The sequence below is a fragment of the Salvelinus fontinalis genome, chromosome 10 (assembly GCF_029448725.1).
Source record: "Salvelinus fontinalis isolate EN_2023a chromosome 10, ASM2944872v1, whole genome shotgun sequence".
Lineage (NCBI taxonomy): Eukaryota > Metazoa > Chordata > Actinopteri > Salmoniformes > Salmonidae > Salvelinus > Salvelinus fontinalis.
Genome location: NC_074674.1, coordinates 23,149,110 through 23,175,047, shown reverse-complemented (window position 1 = coordinate 23,175,047; position 25,938 = coordinate 23,149,110). Strand labels below are relative to the sequence as shown.

The window sequence follows — 25,938 nt, the reverse complement described above, 5'->3', positions numbered from 1 at the left end:
CGTATATGCAACATTTTGGGCAGCCTGACTCATTGCGAACTAATTTGCCAGAATTTTACGTAATTATGACATAACATTGAAGGTTGTGCAATGTAAAAGGAATATTTAGACTGATGGATGCCACCCGTTAGATAAAATACAGAACGGTTCCGTATTTCACTGAAAGAATAAATGTTTTGTTTTCGAGATGATAGTTTCCAGATTCGACCATATTAATGACCTAAGGCTTGTATTTCTGTGTGTTATTATGTTATAATTAAGTCTATGATTTTATATTTGATAGCGCAGTCTGACTGAGCGATGGTGGGCACCAGCAGGCTCGTAAGCATTCATTCAAACAGCACTTTCGTGTGTTTTGCCAGCAGCTCTGTTGTTTATGAATGCAAGCCTATCAACTCCCCAGATTAGGCTGGTGTAACCGATGTGAAATGGCTAGCTAGTTAGCGGGGTGCATGCTAATAGCGTTTCAAACGTCATTTGCTCTGAGACTTGGAGTAGTTGTTCCCCTTGCTCTACACGCTGCTTCGAGGGTGGCTGTTGTCGATGTGTTCCTGGTTCGTGCCCAGGTAGGAGCGAGGAGAGGGACGGAAGCTATACCGTTACACTGGCAATAGTAAAGTGCCTATAGGAGCATCCAATAGTCAAAGGTATATGAAATACAAATGGTAGAGAGAGAAATAGTCCTATAATTCCTATAATAACTACAACCTAAAACTTCTTACCTGGGAATATGGAAGACTCATGTTAAAAGGAACCACCAGCTTTCATATGTTCTCATGTTTTGAGCAAGGAACTTAAATGTTAGCTTTCTTACATGGCACATATTGCACTTTTACTTTCTTCTACAACCAAATTGAACCAAATTCAAATTGAACATGTTTCATTATGTTTCATTAAAACCAAATTGAACATGTTTCATTATCTATTTGAGGCTAAATTGATTTTTATTGATGTATTATATTAAGTTAAAATAAGTGTTCATTCAGTATTGTTGTAATTGTCATTATTACAAATAAATTTAAGGGAGCAAACAATACATTTAAAAAATCGTCCGATTAATCAGTATCGGCTTTTTTGGTCCTCCAATAATCGGTATCGGTATCGGCGTTGAAAAATCATAATTGGGCAACCTCTACCGTATATACGACTAATAAAATTAGAAACTTGAAACTATCCATAGTTTTGGGAATTGTCTATGCTCCCTAACTGTCTAGCTTTCGTTTTGCGTCATGGAACACACCTTCCACGTTCCACATTTGAAAGTAGTTAGTTTACATATTCATGAATGTGACTCCAGCGAAGAAAGACAGTGGTTAAATAATACATAGAAGTCCAGCCGTTTCTCCAACATGGCTCTCAACCAATGTCACGCCCTGACCTGAGATATCTCTGTTTTCTTTATATTTTGGTTAGGTCAGGGTGTGACTAGGGTGGGTACGTTAGTTTTTGTATTGTCTAGGGTTTTTGTATGTCAAGGGTTGTTGTAGGTCTAGGTGTTTTGTATGTCTATGGTGGCCTGATATGGTTCCCAATCAGAGGCAGCTGTTTATCGTTGTTTCTGATTGGGGATCATATTTAGGTAGCCATTTCCCTTTGGTGTTTGTGGGTTCTTGTTATATGTTTAGTTCCCTGTCTACACTATCCATATAGCTTCACGGTTCGTTTTGTTATTTTGTTAGTTTGTTCAGTGTTCATTGGTTAAAATAAATAAGAATGTACGCATACCACGCTGCGCCTTGGTCTCCTCCTTACAACGGCCGTGACAACCAAGGAGATATCCTCATCTACAGTGGGAAAGTAACCGTCTGAACATCTCCATATGAATCTGGGGAATAACTATAACTCCTCTAACCAAACATCACTTAAAGTGGAACTGACAGGGTTTTAACTACTTCGCAGATATGAAACAAACAGACATCATATATACTTTATAAGAGGTTTTAAAAATAGGTTTCATTTGACTGCAAATTCCATGACGTAGAGTAAGGCTTTGTTGGCAGAATATATGGATGCAGTTCACTGCAGTGGAAAAGCATTCTCTGGAGTGATGAATCACGCTTCACTATCTGGTAGTGAGACGACAAATCTGGGTTTGGCGGATGCCAGGAGAACACTACCTATCCGATTGCATAGTGCCAACTGTAAAGTTTGGTGGAGGAGGAATAATGTTCTGGGGCTTTTTTCATGGTTCGAGTTAGGCCTACAATGACATTCTAGACTATTCTGTGCTTCCAACTTTGTGGCAACAGTTTGGGGAAGGCCCTTTCCTGTTTCAGCTTGACAATGCACCCGTGCACAAAGCGCGGTCTATACAGAAATCATTTGTCGAGATCGGTGTGTTAGAACTTGACTGGCCTGCACAGAGCCCTGACCTCAACCCCATCAAACACCTTTGGGATGAATTGGACTGCTGACTGAGAGCCAGGCCTAATCACCCAACATCAGTGCACGACCACACTAATGCTCTTGTGGTTGAATGGAAGCAAGTCCCCGCAGCAATGTTACAACATCTAGTGGAAGCCTTCCGAGAAGAGTGTAGGCTGTTATAGCACCAAAGGGGGGACCAACTCCATATTAATGGCCATGATTTTAGAATGAGATGTTAGACAAGCAGGTGTCCAAATACTTTTGGTCATGTTGTGTACCTTATTCACCAATACATATTGATATCAGGATGTAAATCTCATTGTTTGCTGCCTCCAGCACTTCGAGATGCACTGTTTCATGTCAGTCATAACCTAGCTAATAGGTTAGCTTGTCTATTTATGTAGCTATTTATTTAGAAAGTTAATTATACGGATCCTAACATTAGCTAGCTAGCTGCTGGGAAGGTGACATGTCATTGGAGGAGGGGGTGAATGGACGACTTTTCCGCCATATCGTATTTCGGTGGCTACAGCTAGAGATGCATGTGTCATTTGGTTAGCTAGCAAGAATTGTGAATCACTTTGCTAGCTAGCTATGCTGAACTTGAACGACTGTTATCCACAGTTAGCATATCTCTTTGGTGTCAATCAAATGTATTTGGCATCAATCAAATGGGAGGCCAGGCAGGCAAGTTCCCATTCAGTTGTCGAAACATGGGTTGGGACAAGCATGTCTTGGCAGGCAAGTTACAGAAGGGTGAGCAGTGCAATTTTGATGGTCAACTACAAGTTAAAAAAGTTTGAGAGGGTTTATCTACTATTTCCTCATTAGATTTTAGCTCATCTGGCTCTGTCTAACATTGATTAGTTGCTGATCTCTTTGTTGTTTTTGGTGTGCATAGGCAACTGAGGGAGAGAGAGCCTACATGTTCATGGTTGTTTGACCAATAGGACTGTAAAGTTCCCAAATGTAAGTGGACTCCCATGGTATTTACATATTTACAGAAATCCATAGAGGTGTATTTTGTGAATTTTGGTAAATGCTTTCTAATGATCTAAAGTCGTGCTGTTGTTACTGCCTGTAAACACACAGTCCAGTTCAAATTTAATGATGGCAGGCCCATTTGGCAAATGGCTTATTTGCATATAGGCCTACTGTAGCTCTGATTGGTTATGGTGCACCGTTCTGTGTAGAGTCCGGTCCTGATGTGCGTTTCCAAAATCATTATTTTACGTTCTTGAACGGACTTTGAGGTACATTTTCTCCCATTAGGTTTTATTTACTGCAGGGTCTATCAATTGTACAAACACACGGCTGCTTTCCTACTCTATATTGCTATAGAATATTCACAAATGTCTCACTCTACGTGATTCCCAAGCATTCTATGAAAATGTGAAAATATCCGTATCTAAGTGCCTGCTTCTCAGTTAATGTAAAAAATGTTTTTTTAAAGTGTTATCTTCTTCCTGGGGGAGTATGTGAACAGATTATAATACGATTTCATGTTGCTAAAACGCTGTCAGTTCCACTTTAATGGACTTTACCACCCCTGTTGAGAATGTAGCTCGGAAGACATTTTGGATCAGAGAAAGGTTCAGAAACTGTTTAGAGATGATCAGCTGACCTACTGTGTGTTTTTGGCTGCCACGACTTCATTTACTTTGGTCATGCTGTTTATTTGAATGCTGTTTCACATTTTGATGCAATTTGCATCGTGCTATGATTTCATGAAAACACATTATTGCTGAGCTAATACAAGCAGTGCACATATGAATCAACATTTGACTCAACATTAACTAACTTGCCGACAGTTCAACGGATTTATCTATGCATATGTAATGGTTGTGATTGTCCATACTGTTTGAAAGCAATGCACCATATATCATCAGAGCATCCTCACATATCACTACTCTGTTTCTTTGTTCTGTTCGCTCAGACATTGTCAACAATGGTGTAGTGCTGTTTTGTTAGGTACTGGAACGCCCCAAAAAATGTAAATGGTGTTATAATTTCTCAATCAATGTTTGTACCGACAGATTATTGTTTAGCATTTTAGAATATGCGTAGAATGCATCCTTAAGTTCTCCTGTGTGATGCAGCGGTCTAAAGCACTGCATCATAGAGCTTGAGGCGTCATTACAGCCCGGGGTTCGATCCCAGGCTGTGTCATAGCTGGCCGTGACCGGGAGACCCATGAGGCAGCACACAATTGGCCCAGCATCGTCTGGGTTAGGGAAGGGTTTGGCCTGCTGGGATTTTCTTGTCCCATTGCTCTAGCAACTCCTTGTGGCCGGGCGCCTGCAAGCTGACTTCGGTTGCCAGTTGGACGGTGTTTCCTCTGACACATTGGTGCGGCTGGCTTCTGGGTTAAGGGAGCAGTGTGTCAAGTAGCAGAGCGGCTTGGCAGGTTCGTGTTTTCGAGGACGCATGGCTCTCGGCCTTCACCTCTCCCAAGTCCATAGGGGATATGCAGCGATTGGACAAGACTGTAACTACCATTTGGGGAGATTTAAAAAAAAAAAAAAAAAATTTAAATGCATCGTAAATGCAACATCTGCCTATGCCCACACATATTATCTCAAGAAATGGTTAGATTTTTAATACCCTCAAACACCAAATTAGGCATACTTAATCTGTCAATCGTGAATTTTAAAGGTATTGTTTTACTGATGATCATTTGATCTCAATCAGTTTCATGGGAATATGCATTTAGATCTTGAATTATCTCGGTTTCGTGAGCGAATTAGAGCAGATGGTGGTGACCAGAGATGGGCAGTATTGTTAAATGTATTTAAAATATATATTTGAAATATTTCTGAGTATTTTGTCACTTGTATTACACTGGTCTGAACTACTCTCCAATGTATTTTTGTGACTAGGGTGGGCATTCTAGTTTCTTTATTTCTATGTTTTCTATTTCTTTGTTTGGCTGGGTGTGGTTCTCAATCAGAGGCAGCTGTCTATCGTTGTCTCTGATTGCGAATCATACTTAGGTAGCCTTTTCCCACCTAGGTTTGTGGGTAGTTGTTTTCTGTTTAGTTTAGTTACCTTACAGAACTGTTTGTTTGTCTTATTGTTATTTTTTGTTCTAGTGTTCAGTTTTAAATAAATATTATGAACACGTACCACGCTGCGCTTTGCTCCACTCCTTCTTCATCAGACGAGCGTTACAGAACTACCCACCACAAGCGGACCAAGCAGCGTGGTAAGGAGTAGCAGAGGGTTCAGGATTCATGGACTTGGGAGGAAATCATGGACGGGAAAGGACCCTCGAGGCAGGCTGGGGAATATCGCCGTCCGAAAGAGGAACTGGAAGCAGCTAAAGCTGAGAGGCGGCGATATGAGGCAAGTCAGCGAAGCAGGCACGAGAGACAGCCCCCTAAAAAATGTTGGGGAGGCACACGGGAGATTGACGGTGGCAGGTTATAGACATGAGCCAACTCCCCTGGCTTACCGCGGGGAGCGAGTGACCGGGCAGGCACCGTGTTATGCGGTAAAGCGCACAGTGTCTCCGGTGCGCATGCACAGCCCGGTGCGCTCGGAGCCAGCTCTCCGTAAGTACCACGCTAGAGTGGGCATCCAGCCAGGGCAGGCTGTGGCAGCTCAGCGCACTTGGTCTCCGGTGCGCCGTTTCGGCCCAGGGTATCCTGCGCCGGCTCTGCGCACTGTGTCTCCGGTGCGCTGTGACTGCTCAGTGCGTCCTATGCCTGCACTCTGCCCGTGCCGGGCTAAAGTGGGCATTCAGCCAAGAGGAGAGGTGCAAGTGGTAATCACCAGATCTCCAGTGCTCCCCCACAGCCTGGTTCGACCTGTGCCTGCGCTCTGGAGGTGCCGGGCTAAAGTGGCCATTCAGCCGGGAAGAGTGGGGCCAGGGATACGCACCAGATCTCCAGTGCTCCCCCACAGCCTGGTCCATCCAGTGCCTCCACCAAGGACCAGGCCTCCAGTAGGTCTCCCCAGCCTGGTCCATCCAGTGCCTCCTCCAAGGACCAGGCCTCCAGCAACGGTCTCAAGTCTGGAGCCTCCAGCGACGGCCTCCAGTCCGGGGCCCGCAACGAGGGTGCCCAGTCCGGGGCCCGCTACGAGGGTCCCCAGTCCGGGGTCGGCGGCGAGGGTCCCCGCACCAGAGGCGCCACCAAAGTGGGAGAAGCCAGAGGCGGAGGGGTGTCTACGTCCCGCACCAGAGCCCCCACCGTAAAGGAAGCCCACCCGGACCCTCCCCTTTAGAGTCAGGTTTTGCGGCCGGAGTCCACACCTTTGGGGGGGGGAGATGCTTAGAGAGGCTTTTATTCTCTATTTTGGTTAGGCCAGGGTGTGACTAGTGTGGGCATTCTAGTTTCTTTATTTATATGTTTTCTATATCTTTGTTTGGCCGGGTGTGGTTCTCAATCAGAGGCAGCTGTCTATCGTTGTCTCTGATTGAGAATCATACTTAGGTAGCCTTTTCCAACCTGGGTTTGTGGGTAGTTGTTTTCTGTTTAGTTTATTTACCTTACAGAACTGTTTGTTTGTCTCTTTGTTATTTTTGTTCTAGTGTTCAGTTTTAAATAAATATCATGAACACGTACCACGCTGCGCTTTGGTCCACTCCTTCTTCATCAGATGAGCGTTACAATTTTGTACGTACAAAATACTGTAATTTGTATTTTCAAAATACTTTTCTACACCATTATTTTGTGGTTCACATTTTGTTGCCCCCCTTTCACCCTGCATTGGTATCAGAAGTCTGATAGCACTATGGTGTGATAAGACCATCTGCTAAATGAACTATATATAAATGTATATGTAAAAATCTTAAATACTTTGTTGAGGTATAATGTACTTGATAAGATTGTGATATGTTGTTGTGTCACCAACTGAAGCTATCTCATGATGAATGCACTAATTGTAAGTCGCTCTGGATAAGAGCATCTGCTAAAATAGCAATGTAAAAATTAACAATTGTAAATCATGTTGAGTATCACTCTAAATGAGCTTCGCCCTGAAACAAAGCCAATAATAATACCCAGTGTGCTTTGCAGTTCATTTTGGTATGTTAATTTTATGCATTTACATTTAGCAGACACTCTTATCCAGAGTGACTTGATCAACTAAGTTAGATAAACAACAACATATCACAGTCATAGCAAGAAACACGTTTTTGTAACCGTTACTGAGAATGTTGATGCTGTTCGGGCCAGCTACTTGCACATTTATTGTTGTATTTTACAATGCAAAATACATGTATTTTATTTAAATAATTACAAATACAAGTATTTTGTAGTTTATTTTATACTTTGACCTTTATGGTATTTCGTATCTGTATTTTGTCATTTTTGCCCATCCCTGGTGGTAACAAATAGCATAGCTAGGTCTACCTTTATTTTGTTTCAATCAAAGCACATATTTTGCCTAGTGATGCCGTGGCACGCACACTGTTGGCTTTTAGCCACATGAGAAAAATAATGCGACCACAGCTAATCATCCTAAAATCTCATAAGAAATAAAGTGGTGTTTTTGGTTTAACAGTATCGTTATACTTTGCTATTCTGTTCGGTTATGTTGTGTGGAATACTAATTAAATAGCATATGACTTTGCAGACATTGATTCAGCTTTGATCTAACTTTAGTAAACAAGCACCACTGTGAGAAGTGGCGGAGCGAGGCTCTGGTGCGCTCCGGCAGCACTACACCCCTGAATGTCACTCCATCTGGCTCAGTAGTAATGGAGCCAAAATGGCACAGTCAGTCGCTGCTTGTGTCCCAGAGTACAGCTGGTGGGGACTGTGACTGGAGCAGACACATCTGAACTAGATGCTTGATGGCGCTATCTACACTCCCCTCTGTATGTATTTGGACAGGAAAGCTAACATTTTGAATTTGGCTCTATACTCCAGCATTTTGGATTTGAGATAAAATGTTTCATACCAGGTGACAGTGCAGAATGTCACCTTTTATTTGTGGGTATTTACATACATATCTGTTTTACTTTTATAGTAAGTAAGAATATAAGATGTCTGTGAACACTTCTAGATGAATATGGATGCTACCGGGGTTATGGATAATCATAAATGAGTCATGAATACCCCCAACAAATGCTACCCTACCCCATTATAGGTGATGTAAATGTAACGCAAATGTAACGCAACAGGAAGTGAAGGATCATCTCTGGTAAACGATGGAAGTAGCATAATGAAAACACAATTACAGGATCAGCCACAATGAAAGGCCCATATTAACTGTCAAGAAGATGATCACACAGATTACTCAAGGCAATAAAGGAAAGAACTTTGGAGAGGTGGAGAGAAAAAAATACTTTTCAATAACTTTGGGAGGGAAATGTTTTACTTCACAATCATTAGGCTTCGTATTAAGCAACCAATCTTCCACCACCAAATTGTAATTAATCATTAAGTCGGCTGATCCAAAGTAATTTAAAGTGCTTAAAATGTAATTATTCACTGATAAACATAACATTTCCAAACGACGGCGAGATAAGACAAGGACACACCGAAGGTTTAGTGCACTGCCGCCACCGCCCCCGCCACAGCGTAATGTCACTGTCACATTCCGAAAGCTCATTTGTTTAATGTGATTTCTCCAAAAGTCATCGGAGCGTCGATGGGGAAAAGGCCGGACATGATTGAGGGAGGAGGGGATGGAGAAATGGAGAGGAAGGAGTGATGGAGGAGGAGTAAGGGGCTTGTTAATGAAACTCATAGTTAATTGAGTTGGATGGAAGGAAACGGGCAAATGCCGCAATGTTTGGTAATTGCCTTGTTGTCGCTTTCACTTCCACTGTAAATGAATGTAAATGTGGCGGCCGGTTGCTTTTTTGTTTCAGAGTGATTAGTTATTACACCTGATTTTATGTATGGGCTGATTGGAATGACCTGATTGGCACTTAGCTTTGTTGTTGAGTCAAGGTTAGGAGGTAGTAGCTATGGCTCCTTTGGCTAATTCTCTGCAAATGAGGGATGCGGGGCACTGCCAGGGGGTTAGCCACGGATGTCAACTTTTTCATATCTGCAATTTCAAGCAGCTTCAAACCGTCACAATAAATATCAAAGCCTCCATACCACTCCCACCGTGGGAGTGCCAGTCACCCCGCGCCCTGCTGGCTCGCTCCTGTAATGACACCAGTAGATATGGCACAACCCTGTACCGTGACACACTTGAGGACAGTCTGACCAGTCAAACGAGATGGGTTATCAAGACAGACTACCACAGTGTCAGTATCAGTTAGTCCAGACGGAACAGACACAGGAGTAACAGATGGTTGTGGGAAACAGAGGCCATGAAAAGCCTTGTGCTTCTCATTTATAGAATCAGTTAATTAGGCAACTTTGAATTAATGTATAAAGCATTTCCATTTTATATGTGTGTTCTATTTTGTTGGCGCCTTCACCTTAAGACATGTGCTTCACCAATTAAAATGTTTTGTTACGGTTTAAGAGCAAATCAACTTGGGGAGACGGCATCAGACACTTATCAACACACACACACACAAACCGTCATTATGTGCAATCACTCGATCACACACTTCATACACACACACACCTCAGAGTGGACATGGCTCAACCCAGTGCTGCTTGATGCCTTCTAATTGGAACAAATGTGGCAAATGACTGTAAACAAATCCATGTCCCACCCTCCCCGGGCTTTCTGTCTCTACGTCCTTATCACCGCCTCCGTATTATCCACGCCCAACCAACCCCAACAGCCAGACTCCGGGACTTCCACCACAGAATGCAAATCACTGCCCACACACACACACACACACACACACAGACAGACAGACAGACAGACAGACAGACAGACAGACAGACAGACAGACAGACAGACAGACAGACAGACAGACAGACAGACAGACAGACAGACAGACAGACAGACAGACAGACAGACAGACAGACAGACAGACAGACAGACAGACAGACAGACAGACAGACAGACAGACAGACAGACAGACAGACAATAAAGCAGAAACATCAGAGAGAGAGAGAGAGATCAAACAATAAAGCAGAAACATCAGAGAGAGAGAGAGAGATCAAACAATAAAGCAGAAACATCAGAGAGAGAGACAGAGATATCAAACAATAAAGCAGAAACATCAGAGAGAGAGACAGAGATATCAAACAATAAAGCAGAAACATCAGAGAGAGAGACAGAGATATCAAACAATAAAGCAGAAACATCAGAGAGAGAGACAGAGATATCAAACAATAAAGCAGAAACATCAGAGAGAGAGACAGAGATATCAAACAATAAAGCAGAAACATCAGAGAGAGAGACAGAGATATCAAACAATAAAGCAGAAACATCAGAGAGAGAGACAGAGATATCAAACAATAAAGCAGAAACATCAGAGAGAGAGACAGAGATATCAAACAATAAAGCAGAAACATCAGAGAGAGAGACAGAGATATCAAACAATAAAGCAGAAACATCAGAGAGAGATGGAGAGATAGAGGGGAGGAGGAAGAGAAAGACTGGATGAGCAACAACACAAAAAGGTAATCATTAGACAGTGAGAAATAATACATGACTAATAAAGACAAATTTTGTGATGGTAAAAATAAGTCTAATTACCCTGTTTTATGTGTGAATAAATAAATACATCCACAATTGGGAAAAGAATCATAAACAACATGGCTTCCTTTTCTGGTTTGGCAGGTTCTTAGTACTGACCCTCTCTGTTGAGTTGAGTACACGTCGTTGGTAGCAGTGCTGGAGAAAGTAGTTGGAAAGGCAACGTGGGGGTTGATTATTCATTAAAGGCCAGGAACAATTGTGTAGAGAGAAAGGAAGATAGGTAGAGAAGTGCCACCAGCTTAGTTTCTCTTGGCGCTCTGGAGCAGAACTGTGAAAAGAGTGAAATTAAAAGCACATGATGAAAGACTTCTCTGGCCATCAAAGGGAGAAAAAAAGCCACTTGTGACATGACTGGTGATTTATGGATTTCTCTGCTCGCATTTGTCTATTGGGGGCATTACCAAAGAGCAAAGCAATCTCTGAGATTGTCTGTTATTGGTGGTTCTGGTATTCCACTGGCAAATGGACACATACACCAACAGGGCTCCCAGTGGGTTGGGGAGAATTTTTTGTCGTCAAACACACAGTCATAAATCAAGCTTTACTCCCAAATGGCCTGGCCAGTCGCTCTCATTGAGCACCTCCACCCAAAGGCACATTCATTTCAATTTACAGGGCCAGCCATGCGATATAGGGAAGCATCAGTGGAGCGTTAGTTTAGTTTGTAATTCCTAATTACTTTCGCTCGCAACATGGCTGCTGAATTGCTAATGGTTGGGGTGTGTGACCCTGCTGAGAGCTTTGCTTTGATTGGTTGAGGTGGGGCTGGGAATCTCTCTGGTTGGTTGAAGGGAGGCTGGGAGTTGCTTTCATAGGCTGAGTCTAATAGTGAGGGTTGTAACGCCTACTTCGGGCCAGTGAATTATATGTATGTGGTGATCGATAGAGCATTGACATTAAATTCAGGGTGAGGCATTAGGAAATATTTAGTTTACAATGTTACTCCAAACCTACATGACGTTGTGTGCAAGAATGATTTCAAATGTACTTTTTTAGCAGCCTCACTCCCATTCTTAATTCTGATTGGTGGATTTCTGATGTTGACCAATGGCAGCCTCACTCCTTATTAATCTCTGTTGTTCTAGGTGGAGTGGTTGAAGAATGAGGAGCTGGTGGGCTCGGATGGGAATATCGACACGCGAGCAGACCACAACCTGATCATCCAGAAGGCGCGTTTGTCTGACTCGGGAAACTACACATGTCTGGCCAGCAACATCGTGGCCAAGAGACGCAGCCTCACCGCCACTGTGGTCGTATTTGGTAAGACAACTGGATTGAATTCATTAGGACACACCATAGCAAAAAAATTCAAAACATTGTGCAATTAGCGTTTCTTATTAGACAACTTCAGGTAGCCCGTCCTTGTTTCAGTCTGCTTTATTCTATTTCGTACCTAATGAATACTACCTTTCCCTATGCGGCAGGCCTTATAGAGCAAACCATTTATTTCGATTACTTTGAGCATTTGATTGAGTCTGTCTTGAGAGACAGACAGCATTTTCACTTTTGGGACTATTCTAATCAAGTCCATTGCACAAAGGCAAGCTCAATCAAGCGCAGCTTGATTTTGAGGGGTGTTCAATTATTTCACTAAGTCACAGTGTAGTCAGACACAAAGTACAACAAATAAACCATACAGAGTTGTCCTATTTTTTTTACACAATTCATGGATATTATGTGAGAATTGTCCTTACAACAACATCCCTTGTATTCTCTCTCCTAATTTACACTCAGCCTTTGTATTTTTCCGTCATTCGTCGTAGCCTGTCACATCACACGTATTTATTTCTTCTTTCTTTTAATGTACCTGCATAGGTACGTTCCTCATGCATTTTCACATTGTTAGCATCTCCTTTCTCTTGACATGTATCCGAAGAAGATCTTTTCTGCCTTCTGTCAATTCATTTACTCCAATCAGTCTCTCGTAGGCAGCAGACAGCAGTAGGTGTTAATAGCAGTCAGAAGCTGACATGTCTTGGTGTTATGTTCCATCTTGTGACGGGCATGTGATGAGCAACTTCCTGGTTGAGTTTAAACACAACGAGACATTTAAAGACATGGGGAAGGCTTTGACATAAGCTGTCAAAACTCCTCAGCTGCGTGCCTGCTAGCTACCTGGAGGCTAGGATTCTCTGTTGCTTGTGCTTTCGCAGGCTCGTACTGTAGGAAGGAAGGAAAGAGTGATAGGAACCGAATAGCACCTATCATAACTCCACAGGACTGTGTGAAGACAACGATAAAATCTCATTAATTAAACCTCATGAAACATCTCTCTGAATATTATATTTTTTTCATCTTCTCTAATTTATTCATTCCCTCTCTCAAACCCACGTTGCTAGTTCAAAACCTCCTCCTCTGTGTCAATGAGACCAAATCACCACACCGACAGTCATTAAGACTGCTGGAAATCCAGCTACTGTTTTTGTCTATACACAGAACCTGTTGAGGCCTATCAATCATCTGTGTAGCTAAACTACTTGGCCAAAAGTATGTGGACACCTGGCCGTCAAACATCTCATTCCAAAATCATGGGAATTAATATGGAGTTGATCTGCCCTTTGCTGCTATAACAGCCTCCACTCTTCTTGGAAGACTTTCCACTAGATGTTGGAACATTGCTGCGGGGACTTGCTTCCATTCAGCCACACGAGTACTGATGTTGGACGATAACACCTGGCTCGCAGTCTGTGTTCCAATTCATCCCAAAGATGTTTGATGGGGTTGAGGTCAGGGCTCTGTGTAGGCCAGTCAAGTGCTTCCACACCGATCTCGACAAACCATTTCTGTATGGACCATGCTGAAACAGGAAAGGGCCTTCCCCAAACTGTTGCCACAAATTTGGAAGCCAAGATACGTCTAGAATGTAATTGTATGCTGTAGCATTAAGATTTCCCTTCACTGGAACTAAGGGGCCGGAACCATGAAAAACGGTTCTCCTCCACCAAACTATACAGTTGGCACTATGCATTGGGGCAGGTAGCGTTCTCCTGGCATCCGACGAACACATATTCTTCCCTCGGACTGCCAGATGGTGAAGCGTGATTCATCACTCCAGAGAACGTGTTTTCACTGCTTCAGAGTCCAATGGCGGCGAGCTTTACACCACTCCAGCGACACTTGGCATTGGCATTGTGCATGGTGATCTTAGGCTTGTGTGCGGCCGCTCAGCCATGGAAACCCATTTCATGAAGCTCCAGACAAACAGTTCTTGTGCTGACGTTGCTTCCAGGAACTCGGTAGTGAGTGTTGCAACCGAGGACAGTTGATTTTTACACGCTTCAGCACTCGGTGGTCCCGTTCTGCGAGTTTGTGTGGCCTACCACTTCACTGCTGAGCCGTTGTTGCTCCTAGACATTTTCACTTCACAATAACAGCACTTACAGTTGACCGGGGCAGCTCTAGCAGGGCAAAACTTTGATGAACTGACTTGTTGGAAAGGTGGCTTCCTATGACGGCCATTCTACTGCCAATGTTTGTCTATGGAGATTGCATGGCTGTGTGCTCAATTTTATACACCTGTCAGCAACGGGTGTGGCTGAAATTGTCGAATCCACTAATTTGAATTGGTGTCCACATACATTTGTATATATAGTGTACCTGACTGCCTGTCATGTTAATAATGTGCCTGGAGGCCATGCTGGGAGAGAGAGCCTACAGACAGATGTAGTCGAGTATTGTGTTCTCACACTGACATTTGTTTCCTGTCTGGCGATGAATGATGATCAATGGACTCATAATCAGTTAATCACTCAGCTGCTTTTGAGCCCAGCACATCAGAGAGAGAGAGAGAGAGAGAGAGAGAGAGAGAGAGAGAGAGAGAGAGAGAGAGAGAGAGAGAGAGAGAGAGAGAGAGAGAGAGAGAGAGAGAGAGAGAGAGAGAGAGAGAGAGAGAGAGAGAGAGAGAGAGAGAGAGAGAGAGAGAGAGAGAGAGAGAGAGAGAGAGAGAGAGAGAGAGAGAGAGAGAGAGAGAGAGAGAGAGAGAGAGAGAGAGAGAGAGACAGAGAGACAGAGAGAGAACGAACGAACGAACTCTGACATGCCTTTGGTTTCTTGGCCTTTCACACTCCTGTGTTTTAGGCAGTTAGCCTGTGTGTGTGGAGTTTTTTACTCTTCCCTCCACATACTCTGCTGTCATGTTACATTTTACATGCTTCTCTCCTTTTCCCCCCCTCTATTTTTCTCTCCATGTTCTTCTCCCTCTCCTTCTATCCTTCTCCTTCAACCTCCTTCGCCTATTTTCCATCTCTCCCTCTACTTCCTTCCACCTTCTCCCCCTTTGTCTATCTCTCCAGTGAACGGAGGGTGGTCATTGTGGACAGACTGGTCCGCCTGTAACGTGCGCTGTGGTCGGGGGGTCCAGAAACGCTCCCGTACCTGCACCAACCCCGCCCCTCTCAACGGGGGCACCTTCTGCGAGGGCATGTCTGTCCAGAAGAGTACCTGTAATGCCCTTTGCCCAGGTCTGTTTGTCCATCTGGCTATCTGGCTGGCTATCTGTCTGTCTGTCTGTTCTCATTCTATCCAACTGTCTGGGAGGGGGGATATGTTTGGTGTAAGGTTGCATTATTTGCCAAAGCAATCTGTATTATGACAGCATTCCTCTCCAAGGAGGAGGTGGGCTCCCCTGCTGCTGTTAGGATAATTTCCCTCCAAACCGCTTTCATAAACCGCTTTCATCGTCTGACCCCATTTCTCCCCTCCGAGAGAGACGGGGAGAGAGAGAAAAGGATATAGAGAAGAGAGAGAGAGAGACAGGGCTAGAGAGACAGGGCGAGAGAGGGAGAAGATTAGAAGAGTGTGAACACGGATAAAGAATATCATGCGGTATGAAAGGAAAGTACCAGAAAAAGACTCCAGCCACCCAAGCCATAGACTGTTCTCTCTGCTTCCGCACGGCCAACGGTACCGGAGCAACAAGTTTGACACCAACAGGCTTCTGAACAGCTTCAATCCCCAAGACATAAGACTGCAAATTGCTAACACAATGTCTAAATGGACTATCTGCATTGACCCTAATATATACACCACCGTTCAAAAGTCACTTAGGAATGTCCTTGTTTTTGAAAGAAAAGCCACAGAGGCCCATTATCAGCAACCATCACTCCTGTGTTCCAATGACACGTTGTGCTAGCTAATCCAAGATTATAATTTTAAAAGGCTAATTGATCATTAGAAAACCCTTTTGCAATTATGTTAGCACAACTGAAAACTTGTTCTGATTAAAGAAGCAATAAAACTGACCTTTAGACTAGTTGAGTATCTGGAGCATCATCATTTGTGGGTTCGATTACAGGCTCAAAATGGCCAGAAACAAAGAACTTTCTTCTGAACCTTGTCAGTCTTTTCTTGTTCTGAGAAATTAAGCCTATTCCATGCAGATTTTCCAAGCTGTTTAAAGGCACAGTCAATTTAGTGTATGTAAACTTCTGACCCACTGGAATTGTGATGAGTGAATTATAAGTGAAATAATCTCTCTGTAAACAATTGTTGGAAAAATTACTTGGGTCATGCACAAAGTAGATGTTCTAACCAACTTGCCAAAACTGTCACGTTCTGACCTTAGTTCCTTTGTTATGTCTTTATTTTAGTTTGGTCAGGGCGTGAGTTGGGGTGGGCATTCTATGTTGTTTTTTCTATGTTTTGTTCTATTGTCCTTTTCTATTTGTTTGGCCTAGTATGGTTCTCAATCAGAGGCAGGTGTCAGTCGTTGTCTCTGATTGGGAGCCATATTTAGGTAGCCTGTTTTTCATTGTGTTTTGTAGGTGATTATTTTCTGTGTAGTGGATGTCACCTTACAGAACTGTTGCGTTTCATTCTCCTTTGTTATTTTGTTTAGTGTTCTATGTTTAATAAATATAATGATGAACACTTACCACGCTGCACTTTGGTCCTCACCTCCTTCCAACAACGAGCGTTACAAAAACTATAGTTTGTGAACAAGAAATGTGTGGAGTGGTTGAAAAACAAGTTTTAATGACTCCAACCTACAGTGGGGCAAAAAAGTATTTAGTCAGCCACCAATTGTGCAAGTTCTCCCACTTAAAAAGATGAGAGAGGCCTGTAATTTTCATCATAGGTACACTTCAACTATGACAGACAAAATGAAAAAAAAAATCCAGAAAATCACATTGTAGGATTTTTAATGAATTTATTTGCAAATTATGGTGGAAAATAAGTATTTGGTCAATAACAAAAGTTTATCTCAATACTTTGTTATATACCCTTTGTTGGCAATGACAGAGGTCAAACATTTTCTGTAAGTCTTCACAAGTTTTTCACACACTGTTGCTGGTATTTTGGCCCATTCCTCCATGCAGATCTCCTCTAGAGCAGTAATGTTTTGGGGCTGTTGCTGGGCAACACGGACTTTTAACTCCCTCCAAAGATTTTCTATGGGGTTGAGATCTGGAGACTGGCTAGGCCACTCCAGGACCTTGAAATGCTTCTTACGAAGCCACTCCTTCGTTGCCCGGGCGGTGTGTTTGGGATCATTGTCATGCTGAAAGACCCAGCCACGTTTCATCTTCAATGCCCTTGCTGATGGAAGGAGGTTTTCACTCAAAATCTCACGATACAGGGCCCCATTCATTCTTTCCTTTACAAGGATCAGTCGTCCTGGTCCCTTTGCAGAAAAACAGCCCCAAAGCATGATGTTTCCACCCCCATGCTTCACAGTAGGTATGGTGTGTTTTGGATGCAACCCAGCATTCTTTGTCCTCCAAACACGACGAGTTGAGTTTTTACCAAAAAGTTATATTTTGGTTTCATCTGACCATATGACATTCTCCCAATCTTCTTCTGGATCATTCAAATGCTCTCTAGCAAACTTCAGACGGGCCTGGACATGTACTGGCTTAAGCAGGGGGACACGTCTGGCACTGCAGGATTTGAGTCCCTGGCGGCGTAGTGTGTTACTGATGGTAGGCTTTGTTACTTTGGTCCCAGCTCTCTGCAGGTCATTCACTAGGACCCCCCGTGTGGTTCTGGGATTTTTGCTCACTGTTCTTGTGATCATTTTGACCCCACGGGGTGAGATCTTGCGTGGAGCCCCAGATCGAGGGACATTATCAGTGGTCTTGTATGTCTTCCATTTCCTAATAATTGCTCCCACAGTTGATTTCTTCAAACCAAGCTGCTTACCTATTGCAGATTCAGTCTTCCCAGCCTGGTGCAGGTCTACAATTTTGTTTCTGGTGTCCTTTGACAGCTCTTTGGTCTTGGCCATAGTGGAGTTTGGAGTGTGACTGTTTGAGGTTGTGGACAGGTGTCTTTTATACTGATAACAAGTTCAAACAGGTGCCATTAATACAGGTAACGAGTGGAGGACAGAGGAGCCTCTTAAAGAAGAAGTTACAGGTCTGTGAGAGCCAGAAATCTTGCTTGTTTGTAGGTGACCAAATACTTATTTTCCACCATAATTTGCAAATAAATTCATAAAAAATCCTACAATGTGATTTTCTGGATTTGTTTTTCTCATTTTGTCTGTCATAGTTGAAGTGTACCTATGATGAAAATTACAGGCCTCTCTCATATTTTTAAGTGGGAGAACTTGCACAATTGATGGCTGACTAAATACTTTTTTGCCCCACTGTAAGTGTATGTAAACTTCCGACTTCAACTGTATATGTTGATGCCTAATCACATAACCCTAGACATATTTACCCCTACCCTTCCAGTATCCCTGTACATTGTAAATATGGTGTTGGCTCTGACCCTGGAACTGACCCTGTATGTAGCTTACTTACTTTCTCGTGTTCTTCTTATTTCTATTTCTCGTGTGTTTTTGTTCGACTTTAATTTATTGTACTACTGACATTGATTACTGCATTGTTGGGAAAGAGCTTGCAAGAAAGGCATTTCCCTGTACTTGTGCATGTGACAATAGAACTTGAAACTTGAAAAGAAAAAGGTTAAGAAAAAGTGAAGCAGAGAGAAAAAGGGAGAAAGAGAAAAGGAACTTGAGTGCAGGATAGTTAACAACAGCAGGATGTAGAATAGCCCTTACAGAGAAAGTGAAAGAAAGAAAGACAGAGCAAGAGAGAAGGAGTGGTGCCCGTTATCAGAGCATCTGTCTAATCAGCGCTGTCCAAGTGTTCCTCTACATGCGGTGAAATGTATGGTTTCAGACCACCGTACCAATCACCAGGGAAACGTGTTGGAGAAAAGGGAAAAAGTTATCTGGCGAGGGCAGCACTCTCCCGCCAACACAATCTCCATTCATCTGAAACCACTCTTCTCTCTCTCATTCTCTCCCTCTCTTATTCTCTCTCTCTCTCTTTCTGTCCCTTTCCTCTCTTTCTTGTCCATAAGCCCCCCCCTCTCTCTCTCTCTCTCTCTCTCTCTCTCTCTCTCTCTCTCTCTCTCTCTCTCTCTCTCTCTCTCTCTCTCTCTCTCTCTCTCGTCCTCTCTCTCTCTCTCTCGTCCTCTCTCTCTCTCTCTCTCTCGTCCTCTCTCAACTCTCTCTCCTCCACAAGACTTTCTCTCTCTGTGAGTCTCAGCCAGTGTGCAAACACAGCATTTGCATTTAGATTAGCAAGGCAAAGGGAAACCTTGAAAACCTATGGAATTGGTAAGGTGGTAAAGGAGACTTGATGGAACAAGACAAAAATAAAACTGTCTTTTCTGGCTTGAGTCAGCACCAGAATAGAACATAACATGGTACTTTTCTAATATCTGCCCTGGAGAGAAAGAAGAGGGGGTTTTGTGTGGTGGGCTATAGGGCTGGTCCATTGTATGTGCTCTATCGGTAAGGTCCATATGGGGGGTGCAGTTATGTTCCGCTCAGCTGTTTCCAAAATCTAGGAATGTATGATATGTGTTGGGTCTAAGGTTCTGTGTGTGTCTCTCTCTCTCTATGTGTGTGCGCGCGCGTGTGTGCGTGCGTGTGTGCGCGTGTGTGTGTGAATTTGTGCGCGCATGTGTATGCGCGTGTGTGTACGCGTGTGTGTACATGCGTGTGCGCGTGTGTGTACATGCCTGTATTAAGCGTGAGTGTTTTTTTAACCCTACCTTCCCTCTCAGTGGATGGTGGCTGGGGAGAGTGGACAGAATGGACGGTGTGCAGTGCGGAGTGTGCGAGGCAGCGCAGCAGAGAATGTACAGCCCCGGAGCCTAAACATGGAGGCAGGCTGTGTGACGGGGCCGCCCTGGGAACAGATAACTGCACCGGGGGCCTCTGCACTCAGAGTGAGTAATGTCACATGCAGCTTCATCTGGTAGATATTGTCATCATTCAAATCTTCATTATAATCTTCACCATCATCGTCTTTGTGATCGGCAGAATGTTCATCATAGGGATCATCATCATTATCGTCATCATCATCGTCAATACCACACTTATTTTGTTGAGAATTAAAACATTGCCAAAGACAGAGTAGTCTTCTATTGGCTGGCTCGTTTCCAGTTGCAACACCAGCAGTGCTGTGGACAAATCCATCCTTAGTTCCTTAGTGCTGCCATAAGCAGTGACCCACATACAGTGGTTTGACAGCATGGTATGGAAGCAGAGTTTCAATTATATCGTGACATTCAAGGGCATTTTTTCAGGGGACTTAGTATTTTTATTTTTATTTTGTATAGAAACGTTTTATGGGCCTAAGTTAAGACGTGTATTTTAACAGTAAAAATGTCTTACCTTTTATTGTGGCATGAACACAACAATTGTCACTTCAAAAAGTAGGCTACCTGCGCACGTTCATAATACAATCCACTCCCAAATAATTCCAGCATCCAAACAGTGCACATTAGTTATAAAACACCAAACAGTCTAATGACATTGAGGGATGTTAATTAGACCTACACTCCATTAGCCTGAATTAATGTATGGGTTTTGCTGACAAATTGACCTTTTTTGTCAAAACAAAAGTCAGGACACCTGAAAACGGGCTGAAATATTGGACGCAAATACAAATGAGAGAATAGGAGAATGATTAACTTATTAACTTAATGCCTTTTGTTACATATAGGGGAGCTCATGTCTCATGAGTTCATGGCCCCCCTGTAATCCACACACTGGATGAAAGTCCATACTTATTTTTTAATTCTTCTGATGCCCATATTTTCTCAAGTCATTTTTTAATCATCCATCCGTTCTCATCCTCCCTGAGGGAGATGCGGGAAGACAATCAGCCTTATGTTCTTCATGTCAATATCCACACACACTCACACAGACACACGCGCTCGATAAAACCCCTGGGTGATAGAAAATCCTATCACCGAGCCAATCTCATTGCCAACTGTAAGACACACACATTGAGATCATGATCACATTTGGGCATGTACACACGTGCACGCACACACATACACTGCCCGTGTCATAAAGAGTATTATCACTGGGCCAATCTCACTACCACGACAAACACACACACACACACACACACACACACACACACACACACACACACACACACACACACACACACACACACTTAAGGGTGCTCGTTGTAAAACAACTGCAGGTTACATCCTGTATTATTCCATTCAAGTAGAAGTGAAATGACATGGTGTCTCTGTGTCTTTGCAGATCGAAAGCTGCTACACGACGCCAAGCCACAGGGTGAGTTCTCCCCAACCACCATCCTACTTTAGAACACAATGTAGCACACAAAAACCACTATGGCTACTCTGCTATAACAGCCATTTATATGTTGTCATGCCACCTCTCACAGATACAACTCTCCAACCCAGAACTCCAACATCATGATCCAGATCCATTATTCCCACAAACATGATCATATCACCAATATTGAACATTATCTTTCCACCAGCATCATTATCCTATCGTTATTAACTACACCGTTACGGTAGTTTCCTCAGTTAAAATGGGTCTACTTACCACTATGTTTAGCCAATTGAACAAAGTTTCTACCGGTAGCTTGTAAACATTACCAGCTAACAGTACGTTGGCAAACGCACCCTTCTGCTGCTTGACAGGCAGAGCCCACAAAGGATGGGAAATAACCTAAACCATAGTTGTCAGGTATAGTTCATTTGATTTTATATCACTCAAATATCCAGTTAATGGTGGCCAATATTGAGAGATATTGTCAGGCTACCCTCACGTATCTGAAGTGACATGATCAATTGATGTTTATTGATCATGAACAGCATGCAGTGACTGCTGTATAACTCGGATGATAGAGCGGCTGTAAATGTGCGCAATTGTTTTGAATGGAATAATCGGAACTGTGTATTTCTGATTTATGCTTTTCGAGAGGTGATGATATTACAGCCAAAGATGATTATTCTTTTAATTATTAATTTTATTTTAAAAATGGACCCCTTTTTCTCCCCAATATGGTGGTATCCAATTACATTGGACGTACCAAGTACGGACTCAGGAGAGGCGAAGGTCGAGAGACCTGTGCTTCCTCCGAAACACAACCCAGCCAAGGCACACTGCTTCTTGACACAATGCCCACCTAACCCGGAAGCCAGCCGCACCAATCTGTCGGAGGAAACACCGTACACCTGGCGACCGTGTCAGCGTCCACTGCGCCCGGCCCGCCACACGAGTCGCTAGTGCGCGATGGGACAAGGACATCCCTGCCGGCCAAACCTTCCCCTAACACGGTCGACGCTGGGCCAGTTGTGCGCCGTCCCATGGGTCTACAAGTCACGGCCAGTTGCGGCAGAGCCTGGACCCAGAATCTCTAGTGGCACAGCTAGCACTGCGATGCAGGGCCTTTGGGAGGTCTACAACCAAATAGTTAACATTTATTAAACAATCCTTTGAAAATGGCATGCAGTTGTCAATTAGCAGAGCTGGTATCTTCTTGTCCCCCAGCAGGCAAATCGAATGCTCTGCACCTTATTGTGTCTTTTTATTCATAACAACCTATACATGAAACCTTATTATCACAATGAACACCATCAAAATAATGATCTTAATCATAAAATGCTATTTTAATGCCAATTACTTGTGACACCACAACTGTCACATTTTTACTTGTGACACCACAACTGTCACAGTTTTAGTTTTGTTTTCTTCTTCGTGGGAGTGAGGGAAAAAGACGCAGCCAGTCAGCCAGTCTGCCAAAACTTAGCGAGCCCCCAATTAACCTGCCACTTTTAGCTGCTAATGCCTCTTTTGCATATTTTGGCAAATGCTCCTTTTCTTGGAGCTTCAGTCTACTTAGAGATTTTCTCAGTCCTGTTCCTGTGCAGATCTCATTATCTTTGGAAAACAAGCTAAGCCAGCAGTGCTTCTCTTTACACACAAACAAACTTTTTTTAAATCTGTTGTGGTGTACTGGTGAGACTGGATACAGCATAATCATTGCAGATGAGCTAATGTAATGAACTGGTCTTGTCACAATATAGGGTGTTCACCCATAAAAGTATTAATTCATTCAAGGTTTATACAAATCAATAGAGAATTGTGTCAGAAAAATTGTCCAAACCCTATGTCTCTACCATATACAGCACCTGTCAAAAGTTTGGACACACCTACTCATTCAAGGGTTTTTCTTTATTTTTACTATTTTCTACATTGGAGAATAATAGTGAAGACTAAAAACTATGAAATAACACATATGGAATCATGTAGTAACCCAAAAACTGTTAAACAGTGTTGAGATTCTTCAAAGTAGCCACCCTTTGCCTTGATGACAGCTTTGCACACTCCTGGCATTCTCTCAACCAGCTTCATGAAGTAGTCACCTGGAATGCATATGAGCCAATCAGTTGTGTTGTGACAAGGTAGGGGTGGTATACAGCATAGCCCTGTTTGGTAAAAGACCAAGTCAATATTATGGCAAGAACAGCTCAGATAAGCAAAGAGAAACGACAGTCCATCATTACTTTAAGACATGAAGGTCAGTCAATGTGGAAAATTTCAAGAACTTTTAAAGTTTCTTCAAGTGCAGTCGCAAAAAACATCAAGCGCTATAATGAAACTGGCTCTCCTTTTTCTTTGTTTTTACTCTCTTCTAAGTTGTAGAATAATAGTGAAGACATCAAAACTATGAAATAACACATATGGAATCATGTGGTAACCAAAAAAGTGTTAAAAAAATCTAAATATATTTAACATTTTAGATTCTTCAAAGTAGCCACCCTTTGCCTTGATGACAGCTTTGCACACTCTTGGCATTCTCTCAACTAGCTTCACCTGGACTGCTTTTCCAGCAGTCTTGAAGGAGTTCCCACATATGGTGAGCACTTGTTGGCTGCTTTTCCTTCACTCTGCGGTCCATGAAGGTCAGTCAATGCGGAAAATTTCAAGAACTTTAAAAATTTCGAAACAGCAAATTAACGTTCTTATTTCATCAACACTGTCAAGTACAAGTATATTAAGGTAATATTGTAGAGAACAATAGAAAGATTAACGCTATGTTATTTATAATGACATAGGGCAAAGAAAATGTTTTGACATAAATGTCATAGATGCCTCTTGAATTGCCCAGTCTTTCTCTATATTCTAGAGCAGTGAGTGAACGCCCTACACAATATCCCAGTAGAACGCTAAGGGGCTTCCGAGTGATGCCAGAGCGAAACAGCCCTTTGAGATGACAGTCAGGTGCCGGGCTTGATTAGAATCCTAGTTGTGTGCGTGTGCATATGTGTGTGTGCATATGTGTGTGTCTGACACACCAGTCAGGTGCTGGGGTGATTAGGACGACTTTCCTAGCAAGCTTCCTCATTAGTGCGTTAACAGGATGCAGTGGGGGAAAATACCGCACCACAGCGGAGTGAGGAGACAGGAAATGGAGAACAATAAGCCACAGAAGGAAGCAGGTTGAAACCTGGAATGTTTCTGTCCAAAAATAACTCCTGCTAGAAACTTTTCAGTAGTACCTTAGAAGTTTTCAGGAGAAGCGCATTTAGAGAGGTTACTGTGAAAGTTTGGGGTAAACATGACTTTACTGTGCCTCTCCCAAAGCGTTTTAATTCAACATATTTTAAAATGAGGTGCAAACGTTGTGCAGCAGGGAAAGTTGTGTTGGTCTGGCCAGTATAGCAAGAGATATAGATGCCACTTGACTTGACCCTACCATCATTAGGCCCATATAACACTATTATAATATGACCTTCTGAATTCTACTCTGAATATAGCTCTGAGTTGATACCTTGTCTTTTTCTCTGATGTTTATACTTTGATTAAAGTATCTCTCGCTCTCTCACCCCCCCCCAGGTCTGGAGGTTAACAGTGACGTAGCGCTGTATTCGGGCCTGGCGGCAGGGGTGGTGACTGTGGTGGTGTTGATTGTGGCAGTGACCCTCTACCGGAGGAACCAGAGCGAGTACGGTGTGGACGTCATTGACTCCTCCGCCCTCACTGGGGGCTTTCAGTCCTTTAGCTTCAAGACCGCCTGCCAAGGTGAGCTCAGAGAACACAAACACACAGACAGACACACATACACACAGACACACAGAGACACACACACACAGCTGAACACACATGAACTTTGGATAAGATGAGCCAGGAAGGGGCACACACACACATACACACGCCAAGTTGAAGCAGAAAGACACACACACTTACACTGCTCAAGATACACATTGCTGTGGTCCAACAGAAGCTCAGTGTGTGTGACTGACTGTCCTTGGTGGTTACTTTGCGCTCCATTCAATCGATGTGTGTTTAATTACTTCATTTAAAAAAGTAATTGTATCCAACAGCAAGGTTGTGTTTGGTTTGCTCAGTGACACAGTAGGGTGTTGTCAGCGCTGTCTAACTTATCTGTCTCTCTATCGTTCTCCCTTTCTCTCCCTCTCGCTTTTGCTCTCTTTCTGTCTCTTTCTTTCTCTCTCTCATCCTGTCTGGAGTGGAGTGGAGCAGAGACCAGACACAGCTCTCATTTCTCATGATCTTGTCGCTCTCTTCCAGACAATCTCTCTCTCTCTCTCTTTCACACACACACACACACACACACACACACACACACACACACACACACACACACACACACACACACACACACACACACACACACACACACACACACACACACACCTCCCCCCAACTGTTCAGCACCCCCATGGTGTTGATGATGGGGG

The 25,938-nt window shown here is 43.2% G+C and overlaps 1 protein-coding gene across 5 annotated transcripts in view; it reads left to right on the top strand.

Moving 5' to 3' along the window:
* The window catches only part of LOC129863842 (netrin receptor UNC5D-like), a 323,353-nt gene that overhangs the window by 238,811 nt on the left and 58,604 nt on the right, over positions 1–25,938 (top strand). For 2 of the 5 annotated variants that reach the window (XM_055936162.1, XM_055936161.1), the window contains exons 5-9: positions 12,024–12,198; positions 15,231–15,398; positions 19,960–20,124; positions 21,461–21,493; positions 25,073–25,258. In XM_055936162.1, the coding sequence (XP_055792137.1) occupies positions 12,024–12,198; positions 15,231–15,398; positions 19,960–20,124; positions 21,461–21,493; positions 25,073–25,258 (727 nt within the window). The remainder of the gene's footprint in view (positions 1–12,023; positions 12,199–15,230; positions 15,399–19,959; positions 20,125–21,460; positions 21,494–25,072; positions 25,259–25,938) is intronic. The other 3 variants (XM_055936165.1, XM_055936163.1, XM_055936166.1) reach the window with 2 other exon arrangements.